At 39.1% G+C, this 15,807-nt stretch overlaps 1 protein-coding gene across 12 annotated transcripts in view; it reads right to left on the bottom strand.

Annotated features, from left to right (window-relative positions):
* PPFIBP1 (PPFIA binding protein 1) overlaps positions 1–15,807 on the bottom strand; it is a 195,461-nt gene that overhangs the window by 65,096 nt on the left and 114,558 nt on the right. For all 12 annotated transcript variants that reach the window (XM_070453840.1, XM_070453839.1, XM_070453837.1 and 9 more), the window contains one exon: positions 2,527–2,625. In XM_070453840.1, coding sequence (XP_070309941.1) covers positions 2,527–2,590 — 64 coding nt within the window. In that variant the 5' untranslated portion in view covers positions 2,591–2,625. The remainder of the gene's footprint in view (positions 1–2,526; positions 2,626–15,807) is intronic.

Below are 15,807 nucleotides of genomic sequence, written 5' to 3'. Positions count from 1 at the left end.
ACACAACAGGGACCCACGTAGAGCACAGGGAACCACACCCAATACCTTATAAAAACCTATAATGGAAACAAATCTGAAAAAGAAAGTATGTGTACGTGTAACTGAATTACTTCATTGCATACCTGAAACTAACATACCACTGTAAATCAACTATATTTCAATTTTCAAAAAGGCAGTTAAAACAGAAAAAAATTTTTTTAAGAGTTAATAAAATAAAACCATATATCATGCCCCAAGCAAGAATACACTTTCCTAGATTATACATAACTAGTTCCTTAGTTTGCTAAACTCTTCACCTTCATGCTTACCTTCTCTAGATAAGTTTTAGTTTGCCAATGACACTGTGAAAATAATATTCTAAGAACTGAATATAGTACTCAAAATGTGGTCTAATCTACAAAGGAGGTCAAATTGAAAGAAGGTCTCCAAGACATAGAAGTATAATAAAGAGACCATGCAGGTCACTTCCTTGAAGAGAAGAACCTTCGGAAGAGGAAAACACCTTTGGTTTCTCCAAACCACCGAAGTTGAGTAGGGTCCAATTTGTGACCAGAAAAGAGAAGCAGCTGGGGCCAGGACAACTATATCCTGACCCTGGTCACTGGTCAAGGCCAACTCTAACAGGACCCTGACCACCAGGTGCGTGCAGGCCAACCCATTCAGACATCTCCTCGTTGTAATTGGTTCATTCCCAAATACATAAAAGTCCCTCTCTTGAGACAAGACACAAAACGTGACAGAAGAGCTTGGTTTAGTGGTGGTTTAGTCACTAAGTCCTGTCTAACTCTTGCAACCCCGTGGAATGTAGCCTGCCAGGCTCCTCTGTCCATGGGATTTTCCAGGCAAGAGTACTGAAGTGGGTTGTCATTTCCTTCTCCAGAGGACCTTCCCAACCCAGGGATTGAACCTGGATCTCCTGCACTGTAAGCAGAATCTTTACCTACTGAGCTACTAGGGAAGCCCATGGAAGACAGAAGAGCTTAGGTAGCCCTACTCCTGGGGGATCTGCCAGGGGATGAAGGGGCTCATCTACTAGTCAGTCCCCTCACCAGGATGAGAAAACAAGGAGATAATAGTCTACTTCTTTTGCTCAGCTTCTGTAACAGAGAATTGCTGAAGATTCTTAAGGAGGATGATCAGACTGGCATTTTATTTATTTTTTAATTTATTTTTAATTGGAGGATAATCACTTTACAATACTGTGCTGGCTTCTGCCATAACCAACATGAATCACAGGTATACATATGTCCTCTCCGTCTTCAACCTCCTTCTCACCTCCCACCCCCCTAGGTTGTCACAGAGCACCAGATTTGAGCACCGAATTGAATGAATTAGCCATTCAGCAAATTCCCACTGGCTATCTAGTTACACATGATAATGTATATGTTTCAGTGCTACTCTCTCAATTCACCCCACCCTCTCCTTCCCCCACTGTGTTCACAAGTCCGTTCTTAATGTCTGCGTCTCCACTGCCGAGACTGGCATTTCCGAAAAAAAGATTCTGGTGGTCTGGAAAAAACGATGGACTAGAGCAGGAAAGCAAGTGCGCCAAGGACATCAAGTGGGAGGGTTATTTAGATAGAGCAGGACAACGGTAGCACAGACACAATAGATTTTAGAGAGGATAAAAGGGACTGGGAGAATTTGGTAGGAGGCAGAACTGACAGAATTTGACTAAGTGGGGGAACACATGGGTTGTGTCTAGAATGACTTAAACTGCTTTGTGAAAGTGTATAAGAGGGAGGACTATGAGATTAGCCAAGATAAAGACACCATATGTGAACTAGATCGCCAGTCCAGGCTGGATGCATGAGTCAGGGTGTTCAGGGCTGGTGCACTGGGATGACCCCGAGGGATGGGATGGGAAGGGAGGTGGGAGGGGGGCTCAGGATGGGGAACACATGTACACCCATGGCGGATTCATGTCAATGTATGGTAAAAACCACTACAATATTGTAAAGTAATTAGCCTCCAATTAAAATAAATTAAAAAAAAAACAACTAGAGGGGCTTCTGAGAGAAGACAGTGAGCTCAGTGTTTCAAATGATGACACTGATGCATCTATAATAAGACACTGCAGTGGGGGTTATCTGGTTGGCTGGTAGATATAGGGACCTGAAACTTAGCAAAGAATTGGAAAAATAAATAGATGTGAGCGTCACTGGTGGGAAAGTGAAAGTCGGATTTAAGGGAAAAGATGAGAACATTCCCGAATATTGGGTAGAGCAGTAATCCCTCCCTCCAAGTGCAGTCCACAGACCACCTGGACCAGAGTCACCTTTACTCTGGATTGGAAGCCCAGGAAGGTACCACAATTTTTTGATGTTTTAAAACAAAATTTAAGAATGATTCTGGCAGAAACTGGAGAAGGACAAAGACTGAAACCATGGGGAACCTAAAGGTACTGGAGAAAGCCAATAAATGAAAATATCAAAGTGGAGAGGTAATAAAAGAGTTGCAATAAAAAAAAAAGCCAAGAGAGCCAAGTAAATGCCATGACTGCATCTTTTAGAGGATGCAGATTACCTGCTATAATCCCATCCATCTGCTCCAGCGCTGCAGCCAACATGTCACTTGCATCACTCATCATCTTGTTATTTGTCAAGGGCAAATTCCAACCTAGATCTGAAAAAATAATGATATTTATCATTACATCCTTCAAATGATATATGCTTCCTGGCAGGTTTGATAATTCAACATTAAACTGTAACTCCACCTAGCAGTGACATACAGAGAATTGTGAAGTATCAGAGCTGAATTAAGTGAATCATTTAATAAACTGTGACCAGTCACTGTGTGCCTACTCTACCGCTGGATCTCAGGCTATGCCCGATCAGTTAATAAAGTAAGTATGACTCAGTTCTTGCACCCACAGTGTTTAAACTCCAGTAGGACAGTTTCCATGCTGTCCTCTGGAGAGCTCTAGGTCTCTGTGAGGGCAACAGAGGTGGCTGTGGAACCCTGCTCGGGGCCATGAGAGATTGCTAGAGAGATCAGACTTGGTTCTATCTGCCCTGGCTCCACCCAATCTCTGCTCTGTCAGTTTTGCCTTTATTTTTATTTTTCTCCTCAATAAGGAATTACCATGAGATTTGTCTAAGAAAATGATTCAGGAACATACATAACAAGTACACACACACCTACTGGCATTTTGCACTGTAAAAATGACTATCCTGTATTGAGTGTCTATGAGTGCCTATTCTGTACTGAGTCCCACACATTAACATAAATTACCATAATCCTTAGTCATGAGAGGAACCCTATTAAATGCACAAATCCCTCTTCATTTTATAATGATCTTTGCCTATAAAGACTGCAAGTAAATATAACAAAAACAAGTTTACAAAGATCAGTTTTTGAACTAGAGCTATCTGATTTCCACTGTAATATTAAATTTTTATTTCTCTGATCCTATCAGAAAGAGTAAGGCTGAAATTGTGTCACAATCTACTCACTCTTTTACCAGCTAAAAAAATAAATTAAAATTATTCTTGCGAAAAAATTGGCCATTAACAGGAAAAAAGGCAAATTATGTGATTTTCAATATTAATTAATGCATTTCAGGTACCAGCTAATCATCCAAATAAATTCTCCCAACACACTCAAATAAAGCTCCTACTACTTAGCAGTTACTGTGGTGGAGCAAACACCTGGGAAATAAAGCATATGCTGCTTAACAGAAAACTTTGCCCTCTGTTTCCAAGCAACCTAGGCCTTACCACTTTATTTTTACAAACATATTTACAGTTCTGATAAACAGCTGCTTAGATCAATTCTCTATTATGCATTCACTCTCATAAAATGCCATTAATCATTGTGAAATCTTACTCTGATTGGATAGTTTTCATATATTTCATTTAAGAATTTCAAAGGTTAAAGTCTCTGGCTATGTGGATCACAACAAACTGGAAAATTCTTAAAGAAATGGGACTACCAGACCACCTTACTTGTCTCCTGAGAAACCTGTATGTGGATCAAGCAGCAACAGTTAGAACTGGACATGAGACATCTGACTGGTTCAAAATTGGGAAAGGAGTATGACAAGGTTGTATATTGTCACTCTGCTTATTTAACTTCTATGCAGAGTACATCATCTGAAATGCTGGGGTGAATGAATCACAAGCTGGAACAATCTACAGCTTCCACAAGATTGGTGGAAGAAATAGCAACAACCTCAGATGTGCAGACAATACCACTTTAATGGCAGAAATTAAAGAGGAAAGTGAAAAGCTGACTTGAAACTCAACATTTAAAAAAAAAAAGATCATGACATCTGGTCCCATCACTTAATGACAAATAAAAGGGGAAAAAGTAGAAACAGTGGGAAATTTTATTTTTTTAGGTTCCAAAATCACTGTGGACAGTGACTGCAGCCTTGAAATTAAAAGATGCTTGCTCCTTGGAAGCAAAGCTATGACAAACCTAGAAAGAGTATTAAAAGGCAGAGACGTCACCTTGCTGACAAAGGTTCACATAGTCAAAGCTATGGTTTTTCCAGTAGTCATGTATGAGTGTGAGAGTTGCATCATAAATAAGGCTGAGCACTGAAGAACCGATGCTTTCGAGCTGTGTTCCTGGAGAAGACTCTTGAGAGTCCCTTGGACTGCAAGAGGATCAAACCAGGCAATCCTAAAGGAAATCAACTCTCAATATTCATTGGAAGGACTGATACTGAAGCTGAAGCTCCAATACTTTGGCCACCTGGTACAAAGAGTCGACTCATTAGAAAAGACTCTGAGGCTAGGAAAGATTGAAGGCAAAAGGAGAAGAGGGTGGCAGAGGATTAGACGGTTAGCTAGCATCACCAACTCAGTGGACATGAATTTGAGCAAACTCCAGGAGATAGTGGAGGACAGAGGAGCCTGGTGTGGTACGATCCATGGGGTTGCAAAAAGAGTTGGACGTGACTTGGTGACTGAACAATAACAAAGAATTTTCCAGAATTCACTCCCTTCAGAAGGTATAAAATATCACTACATTTTATGTAGAAATACTACACCACAAAAACACCCAAGGCGTGCATTTACAGTCACCCAGAAATCAAGGGGCTAATAAGTTAGGTTATAAACCTAGGTGTTCTCAAAAATCTACTAGCACATTTAGCTAGTGCACAGTGCAGAGAGGTAGGGCAGAAATTTAATGATCACACTTCAGGCTTAAATACTCAAGAAACATGAAGGATTAAGCCAAAGTGTGTATGGTCCTTGAGTTCCACATAATTAAGTGGCCTACATTCCCTTTCATTTTAAAGTTGAACTTCAAAGAGCTCTAGATAGATGCTATCTATCTATCTGTATTTGTGTGTGTGTGTGTTTATAAATAAGAGAGACAGACAGACACATGCCAGGCTCAGCTATAAACATGGGGAATACCAATAAAATTAAAATAATGCTCACATTAGAAAAACTCTCATCACCCCACTAAATCTTTGCGGGTAACTGTAATTTGTGTAGAGCAAGAACACTTTTTCAAGAAAGACAGGTAGTTATCTATTTCTTCTCTGTTCCAATGAACCTTTCAAATGCTAAGACACGGAGGTACAAGAACCTAGGCAATGCTTTTCAAAATGGTGGAGAAGAACCAATTTTTTAAAAAAAATTTCCAGTTTATTAGAGAGCAAGTCTTTGTTTAATATAATATGATGAAAACATTAAAGTGTTATAGAAGTTTATAGATGCTTACTCTCAATCTCTATACCTATCACATAGCAGCCTACATGTAATAAGGAGAAGACAGTAAACACAATTAATAAATATGTACATAATATGGCGAAGGTGGTAGGTGCTAAGGGAGAAAATTTGAGCAGTTATCCTCAGGGAGGCAAGGGGTCAGGAATGTGGAGAGGTCCCTGGTGGCTCAGTGGTAAAGGAACCCGCCTGCCAATGCAGGAGACACAGGTTCTATCCCTGGGTCGGGAAGATTCCCTGGAGGAGCAAATGGCAACCCACCCCAGTATTCTTGTCTGGAAAATTCCATGGACAAAGGAGCCTGGCAGGCTACAGTCCACAGAGTCTCAAAGAATCCAGCATGACTGAACGTCTGAGCACACACACACACACACATGCACACAAATTAAATCGAGTTGTCAGGAAGAATGACAGACTCAAAGATCAAAGACGTCTTTAAATTTAGTTAAATATAGGTGGTAGTTCAGTGGTTTCCAAGTATAAAATCACTACAAATTGATTTAAAAAATGGGAGAGGTAAAGACATGAACAGACATATAACAAAAGGGAAACACTTTCACCAATATAAAATATGAAGAGATGCTTAATATTAATACTCAAAAAATTTAAGATAGCAATGTGATATCATTTTATATTCAGTCAGTTGGCAAAAAAATGGACACTACTAAGTACTATACAAGGATGTGAATTCACAGAATCTCTTACAGAATGGTAATGGGAATGCAAAATGGGCTAAAACGAAAACAAAAACAGGTAGAATCTATGGGGAATTTAGCTCTTGAGTAAAGGTAACTGTGCATAATGAGTGAGGGTCACATTCACACATCTTTTCACTTGTGGGCACTCCCCCGTCCACATGATGCAGAGTGATTTGAGTTTACGGAGGAAATCACAATCTTACTGGCTCAATGGATAGAAGAGGGTAAAGTTCTTACACTATCCACAAAGATGCTCAATACCAACTCACAGCAGGCTATGATAAGAATATGTAAAACAATCCATCCAAACTGTACAAAGTAAAAAGCCAGTTGAGTTGATGAGAGATAGAATACTAATAAAATCCTCAATTAATCGAAAAGAAGGAAGTAAAGGTGAAACAATGCTGGGAGAAAAAGACATCAAATGACAAATGATAAACTTAACAATCATATAATTTACTACTACATTAAATGTAAATGGAATAAACTTTTAATAAAAGCCCAAGACTGTCAGACTGGTTAAATGTAAAGACATATAAAATATAAGAATGAAAAATAAGATATTACGCACACAGTAAATAAGTGTGGGGAAGGAGGATTGGCCATATTAATGTGTGAAAAGTGACTTTCAATCAAGTATTACTAGAAAGAAGGATATTTTATAATGATAAAGAGTCAATTCATCACAAATGTTTCTGCAACTAATAACAGAGCTTCAAATAACATGAGGCAAAAACTGATACAACTCAAGGAGAATTACACAAATTCAGTCCATTTATATTTAATAATCAATACAGTTGGATTTAAGTCTACTGTCCTGCCATTTTTTTCTGTTTATCCCATCTTTCATTTGTTCCTCCTTTTTAACCTTCTTTTGGAATGACAGACAAGATAGGAAAACAAATCAGGGAATAATACAGACTTTAGCAACACTATCACCCACCTTGACCTAATTCAATTTATAGAACAAAACATCCAAATGCAGAACATATTCTTTTCAACCCACATGTTATACACACTAGGCCAGGCCATGCGTGTATGCAAGGCTACAAAATAGGTCTCAATAAATTCCAAATGGGCATTAAAGGATTATACAGAAGAGTAAGAACAGCAACCGAAAGTGGTAAAGTACTAATATTAAGAACAGAGCTTCCATATTTATTAAAAGTCTGACTTGTCCATGCCTGAGCTATTTTAGTGGCCTCCTAACTTCATTGAGCATCTGTGTTAATAAGGTTATGTCAATTTTTATGCCTGAGTCAAAGTATTTTAAAAAATAGAAAAATAAAAGGCTTCAGAAAAATCTCATGCTATATCAAGATCTTCCTATATTCTCAGAAACATTTCTGAGAGGAAGATTCTCCTGGGCATCTTCACATACTTAATACAATAGAATATTACTGCAATACAATGGAATATTCCTCCACAGTGAAAAAGACTAATAAATATAACATTACTTGGAGCAAAAGAAGTCAGACATAAATGACTATGTATTGTGTGATTCCTTTTATGCAAAATTCAAAAATAGGTAATCTATGGTGATAGAAAGTAGAGCAATAATTACTTGCAGGAAGTGGTAAATGATTCAAGGAAATTCTGGGGACTTGCTGTTCAATATCTTGATGGATATATACAAGCTTATACATTTGTCAAAACTCCTCCAACTGTACATTTAAGATGTGTTCATTTCCCTGTATGTAAGCTTCACCTCAAATTTTTAAAATTAGGGTTGAAGATGGCTGTTAGAAATTAGAAATGAAACAATATTTTTATTTTTTAGAAACAATATTTTTAAATGAACCAAATAAATGAATGAATGTAAGTAGGATATGCAGGCCTTATATGATAATATATCATGAATAAAGAATAATGAATAATCCAATTATATGCACCTGAAGTCTAAAATTAAACTCAGACTATCCAGACTCTTTCCTTACCCAGAAACCTGCTGATTACAACTTCATCTTTTGGACACACAAAACCACTTTGAAAGTAAAAACTTTAATATCTAATAATTCCCTGGATTCTAAATAGCTAATATACACTTATTTGAATGACTTGTTGAAGGAAAAGGCACCAGAAAATACAACTACCAACAACAAAAGAGTGTGGTTTGGGTTCAAGGTCATAGTTCAAACTGGAGAAAGCCCTTACTATTGGGTGATGTAAACAGAGATCAGTTCCACTTTAAGGAGTCCTTAATGAAAAGAAGTTCAGAAAAGTTTTGGAAAAGCAAGCTCCTGGAGGTAACATTCATACAGTAATGGTAAAGGAATACCAATGAAGAAATATTTTGGGTGTATTTCAAGCTTGGTCAGGACCCATTTAGAGTAGATTTGAGTAAGGTAAAATATCAGGGAAAGTTCCAGCAATGGGTGTGGTGGCTTAAAGGTTGGCAGAAAACCACAACTTTTACAGGGTTGTTGACTAACTGATGTTTTAGGTCAGAAGAGCTACGCAGTCTCTCCGTGAAGTATGAAAGAAAGACTATAAGAAAACTACAGAATCTGTTTCTAAACTTTGGTGAGAATGACATTTGTCCTAACTTTCTCAGCTTTCCTTAGGTAAAATGTTTTAAGTTTGAAAGAGAACTTTGAACCCTGTGCCCAGAGACAGATACCAAGGACACTTAAAAGAAGAAATCCCTTCAGTGAAGGAGAGAATGTTTACACACATTCAACTAGGCTGGTGGAGCACCATGTTATTATGTGGCCATTATGAAAACAATATAGTTTCATGTAAATTACCCAAGATCTCTCATCAATTTTTTCCCCCAAGATGCTCATGAGGGACGTCAATCAATTACAAGATGATTTCCCATGCAGGCAGCAATACAACCTTAGCAAAGAAATGTCTTAAAAATTGGAGTAGGAAGGACTGCTGAGTGGTTCTCAAAGTGTGGGGACTGCCCAGCAGTGGCCCAGCGTCAGCCGTGAGCTGGTTCAGACGTAAATCCTTGGCCAAGATCTACCGAATCCGACCTCTAGGAGCAAGGTTTCGTGAGCTGGCACGTGGCTCTGATGCCCACTCAGGCACTGTGCCAGAGCACAGGCAGGCCTCTTTCCTCCTGGAACACCAAGCCCCACCCAGACGGGTCGGGAACAGGCTACCAAGGTAAACAAGGGCCGAGCTCCTCTCCCCACCTCCTGCTTCTACTTTTGATCTGAAAAAAAAACAGCTCTGAAGAGGCAACTCAGGTTTTAACCAGTAAAATCTCTCCCTTTAACTTCAACTACTAAGTTGTTATACCTAAAACTTTTAAGACTCATAGAATCCTTGTTTCCTGGCTCTCTGCTATGTATACATTATCACATATTTCCTCCTCCACACTGTATTATTAGTCCAAATCCTCTCACCTCCAGTCTGCTCTAACGTCCCTAGAAAATGAATTCAGAATCAACTGAAAAGGGCAGCAGGGTAAGAAGTGCGGGTTGAGGGGGCAGGAAAAGTGCTGAGAACAGCAGAGATGTTGGCAGTGGGGCTGATGTCAATGTTACAACACACATGTAAAAAGTCTGGTCAAACTGTAAAAATAAGGATAATACTGATGACAGAACTGGAAATATGAACATTGTGTATTTGGCGATATTAAGGAATTATTTTAGTGTTTATGGCACATTAGGGATGACCAAATATTCATGGATGAAATGATACGACATCTGGAATTCGCTTTAAAAGAATAAAGGAGAACTTCCCTGGTGGCCCAGTGATAAGACTCTGTACTTCCAATGCAGGGGGCATGGGTTTGATCCCTCGTTGGGGAACTAAGATTCTGTATGCTGCAAAGCACAACCACAAAATTAAGATAAAACTAAAATAAATAAATACAATAAAAAGAAGGGAATAAAGGGTAAAGATACAGATGACACAAGATTAGTCATGATTTGATAATTGTTGAAGATGGGTGATAAGTACATAGGGTAACACTATACTATTTTATCTACTTTTTCATATATTTGAGATTTTCCATAATAAAATACTTAAACTTTTTCACCCATGTCTTCAGACAATAGGATTTTCTAACACCCTTGACCCTGATACAATTGGCTTAAATATTTTATTTTTCTAGCATAACCTCAAGCATACCAAGAGCTCACCAAATATTTACAAATCAAATAAGAAAGTACATGTTATGTTAACCACCTGCACAAACACAAACACATACTCAGAAAATGGAACAGCCTCTCACAGAGAGGTAAGGCAAAGCACAAAAGAGGGCATGCTAACGACTGCGTGTTAGAAAAAAATTACTCTTGTGCTCACTAAAATGAAGAGCCATGAAAAATGGTTAAGTACTCAAAAAAACAAAGCAGCAAGGAAAACAGGACAAAATTAAAGGAAACGAATGTTCTGGCTCTTTGCTATCAATATTTAGGAATGATAACAAGAAGGGAGATGATTTCAAAAGTTCATTACAATAAGCCAAGATCTTTCACTTCTTGCATAAAAGGATAATGCTGCTATTTGAAAAACTAACGTGTATTAGATGCCCATAAATCTGAAGATCTTGTGATAAACTGAAAGGATGTCCTATTTCTCTCTGCTCCTGCTGCTGTTCACTCAGTCATGTCTGACTCCTTCCACCCCGTTGACTGTAGCCTGCCAGGCTCCTCTGTCCTCCACTATCTCCTGGAGTTTGCTCAAATTTGTGTCCATTGGGTTGACGATGCTATCTAACAATCTCATCACTCTACCCCATTAGCTATTATGATGACTGCACTAAATCATGGATTTGCCCAATGTCACTCAAGGAGAGAGATTTAAGTCCAAAACCTAAGTATACTTCTCATTCATTCAACAGGTGCTTATCAAATAGCTATTATGCCCTGACTAGGACCAGCAGCTTTGACCAGGATCACGAACCTTGACCTCTCATTCGCTTCCAGTCCACATTATATACCACCTCCAGGACACCCACTCCTGCCTGCCTCTCTGCACAGCATACCCTGCTCTGGACACACCCTGCTCTCTTATCTCTGTATTGTCACCTCTCTCCTTGAACCATCCCTTCTATACTCTGGGGCACATACTGTCAAGACAGCTCAGGCATCCTTTCCTCCAAGGCCTTTTTGAGCCCACCACGAACATTCTACCAGGATGACGTCACAAGAGCCCTAATTTTACAGCATCTGTCTCTGTGACTGCACTGTGAGCTCCTTGATTACAGAGACTGTATTCCTGATCTCTGCATCCCCAGGGTTGCAAGTGATGGACATCAAATGCTTGCAGCACAGATGCACATGCCCAGGGGCCCCCAAACGTGCACACTGTCATGTGAGAACTAGCCTTGCTCCTAGGCTCCCCGGTTTGGAGAATAGTGTGAGCTTCTTCTGAGCTGCACAGGCCAGAAAACTATCTTCTCACTTTAACTTTTAAGATAAGTCTTGATAAATTTGATCACTACTATCACCCTTGTTAACTACAATCTCACAAAATGAATGTTCATGCTTTTCAGGAGGTAGATGAACCAAGTTTACTGTGCTACTGTGGAATGATGTTATTCCTTTAAGTCTATAAACTTTGTTCCCTGTATGATGGAGAACTATTTGTGGCCTGAGCGGTTTCAACTTCTAATTTTTTCACCCACTCTAATTTCTTCATTTTAGGTCTTATAACCTCGTGACTCATCTCTCTCCTATTTTCCCACCCAGATCTACCAACCTAGCCTCAGCTGGCTCAGAGGAAAGCAGCTCTGGGGTACATGAGATCCAGACTTATACTCCTAAGGAAGGTAGGGATGGGTAACAGCTACTCAAAGCTCCCAAAGGGAGGGAATGGACAAGGGGCCTATACATGAGCAGTCTCTGAAGTAGTGTGTTATAAACCCTCAGATTAAAAGGTAATGAAAAAGTTTAGTCTTATCATCATTTATTTTAATAAAATAGAAGTCATCAAAATGTCTCACAAGAAGTAAAAGTATAATTTTGTGAAACTTCTGATTTTGTTTTATATATATACCTGCCTGCAACAAATACTGATGGAAGGCCTACCATGTGCATGGCCTAGAAGCAATAGTGGAAAAGAGAAGCAAGAAGAAAAATCACTCTGCCTTTAGGCAGCTGACATTCCAGTGGTTTCTGTGTGTGTGTGTATGTGGACATACATGCATATGTACTGCATCATGAGATAAGATAGTGTATCTTACATTGGGTCAAAAACATTTGAAAATTACTTATTTCTCTTTGCAGGTAGATTCTTTACCTTCTGAGCCACCAGTGAAGCCCCTCTTTCTCCTAAGTGGTGCTATTTAAAACATGGTCTATGAACTGGTGCTAGTTCACCAACTGTTACTGGTCTATTATAAGTACAGAAATTCAGAGTAAGTATTCAGAAATTTTATAGCAACATGATCTTGCTGTGATATCCAATTTCATGATAATTTCGCTGCTAAACCCAATTATTTTCAAACTGAATTTAAAAAAAAGAAAAGAATCAATCCATGATGGACTGAAAATAAGAAAAAAACAACAAAAAAAACCACAACCTTCATCTTCACCAGAGATGGCCAGAGAAGCACTGCTATGAAGGACACGCTGGGTGGGGGTCTGGGGGACAGATGTGCACACAGGACTTTAAATAAGAACTGTGGCCGCGGAGCACAGACAGAAGGACACATTGGCAAGAGGACTCCAACAAGCAGGGAGAATAGTTCAGGTCTGTTCTCTTTCCAAACACGTCAAATGGTTAAAATAACTAAACGGAAAGTAGAAAAGTGTTAGCACTGACAACGATGCTATATGGCTAAATTCAGAAGAAGTGAAACAAAACACATTTGTGTTAAAGTAACATCAATGGCAGGCATACACAGGCATGCCTCTTTAACTTGCTTCACTTTTATTGTGCTTCACAAATAGCAACAGCTTTGTGTTTTTTTTACAAACTGAAGGTCTGTGGCACCTCTGCGAAGAACAAGTCTATCAGCACCATTTTTCCAACAGCATTTGCTCATTTCATGACTCTGTGTAACATTCTGGTAATTCTAGCAATATTTCAAATCTTTTCACGGTAGCCCGCAACGTTACTATCAGACTTGCTCTGGGGCACCATGAACTGCATCCGTGTAACATGGAAAACATAACTGACAACTGTTGTGTCTATTCCGGCTGCTCCACCGACGGGCCTTCCCCCATCTCGCTCTCCTCCTTAAGGCTCCCTATTTCCCAAGACACAACAATATTGGAATCAGGCCAGTTAATAACTACAGTGACCTCTTAATGTTAACAAAAAGAAGAGTCGCATATCTCTCACTTTAAATCAAAGGCAAGAAATGATTAAGCTCAGTGAGGAAGGCATGTTGAGAGCCAAGATAAGCTGGAAGCGAGGCCTCTTGTGACAAACAGCCAAGTTGTGAATGCAAAGGAAAACTTCCTGAAGGAAATTAAAAGTGCTACTTCAGTGTACACACGAATGATAAGAAAGCGAAAGAGCCCTATTGCTGACTGATACGGAGGAAGCTGCGGTGGTCTGGATAGAAGATCAAACCAGCCACAACATGTCCTCAAGCCAAAGCCTGACACAGCAAGGTCCTAACTCTCTTCAGTTCTACGAAGGCTGAGAGGTGAGGAAGCTGCAGAATTTCAGTCTGAAGCTAGCAGAGGTCGAAGGAAAGAAGCCCTTTCTATAACATACCAGTGCAAGGTGAAGCAGCAAGTGCTGATGTAGAAGCTGCAGCAAGTTTTATCCAGAAGATCCGGCTCCGATTATTAATGAAAGTGGCTACACTACACAACACTAATGAAGATGAAACAGCTTTCTATTAGAAAAAGATGGCATTTAAGATTTTCATAGGTAGAGAAAAGCAGCCAACGCCTGGCTTCAAAGCTTCAGAAGAGAGATTTTCTTTCTAAGAGCTAAAGCAGCTGGTGACTGTAAATGGAGGCTAATGTTCATTTACCATTCTGAAAATCCTAGGGTACTTCAGAATTATGCTAAATCAGCTCTGCCTATGCTTTATCAATAGAACAACAAAGTCTAGATGACAGCACATTTATTTACAGCATGTTGCACCGAATATTCTAAGCCCATTCTTGAGATCCATTCTTCAGCCCATTCTCGAGAAAAAGATTCCTTTCAAAATATTACTCTTCCTTGACAGCATACCTGGTCACCCAAGAATTCTGATGGAGATGTACAATGAGATTAATGTTGCTTCCATAACACAGCAGCGATTCTGCAGCCCATGCATCAAGGAGTCATTTTGACTTTCAAACCTTATTATTTAAGAAACACATTTCATAAGCTTATAAAGCTGCCACAGACAGTGATTTCTGGGATGGATCTGGGCAAATTAAATTGAAAACGTTCTGGAGATATTCACCATTCTAGATGCCATTAAGAATATTCATAATTCATGGAAAGAGGTCAAAACATCAACATTCAGAAAAGTTTGGAAGAAGCTGATTCCAATCCTCCTGAATGACTCTGAGGGATTCAAGACTTAGCGCAGGAAGTCACTGCAGATGTGGTAAAAACAGCAAGAGAACTAGAATCAGAAGTAGAACCTGAAGATATGATTAAATTGCTGCAATCTCATGAAAAAACATGAAGAGATAAGGAGCTGCTTCTTCTAGATGAGCAAATAAGTGGCTTTTTGAGATAGAATCTGCTCCTGGTAAAGATGCTGTGGATATTGTTGAAATGACAACAAAGTATTGAGAATATTACATAAACTGAGTTGATAAAGCAGTGGCAGGGTTTGAGAGGATTGACTTCAATTTCAAAAAGGATTCTACTGAGGTTAACATGCTATCAAACAGCATTGCATGGTACAGAGAAACCATTTACGGAAAGAAGAGACAATTGATGAGGCAAACTTCACTTTTGTCTTATTTTAAGAAATTGCCACAGCCACTCTGATCTTTACCATCCACCACCTGATCAGTCAGCACCCATCAACATCTCACTGAGGCAAGACCCTCCACCAGCACAAACATGATGATTTGCTGGAAGGCTCGGATGACAGCATTGTTAGCAACAAAGTGCTTCTTAATGTATGTACATTTTTTTTTTTAGACCAAATGCTCCTACACATTTAGACTATAGTCTACTACACTATAATATAGTGTAAACATAATTTTCATATGCACTGGGAGAGAAAAAAATTTCTGTGACTCACTTCATTTCAATATTTGATCTAATGCAATGGTTTGGAACTGAACTCACACTATCTCCAATGTACACCTGTAAGGAACCACTTACATGTCTAATTACAAAGCATCACAGCCACAGAGAATGTATCCCAATCATCTCTGTTTTAATAAAGCAATAAAAGCTATTATATTTTTCACTAAGATTTCACAGACTGTCATTTCAAACAACACGGCTAAAAAAAAATTTTTTTTTAATTTTAAAGTGGAAGAATCTTGCCAGCATACCAGGAAGAGTGGTAAAAATTGTGGGCTTGGGAAATAGTTTTATACAGA

Source organism: Odocoileus virginianus, chromosome 23 (genome assembly GCF_023699985.2).
Source record: "Odocoileus virginianus isolate 20LAN1187 ecotype Illinois chromosome 23, Ovbor_1.2, whole genome shotgun sequence".
NCBI lineage: Eukaryota > Metazoa > Chordata > Mammalia > Artiodactyla > Cervidae > Odocoileus > Odocoileus virginianus.
This window is presented reverse-complemented; position numbering and strand designations above follow the sequence as displayed.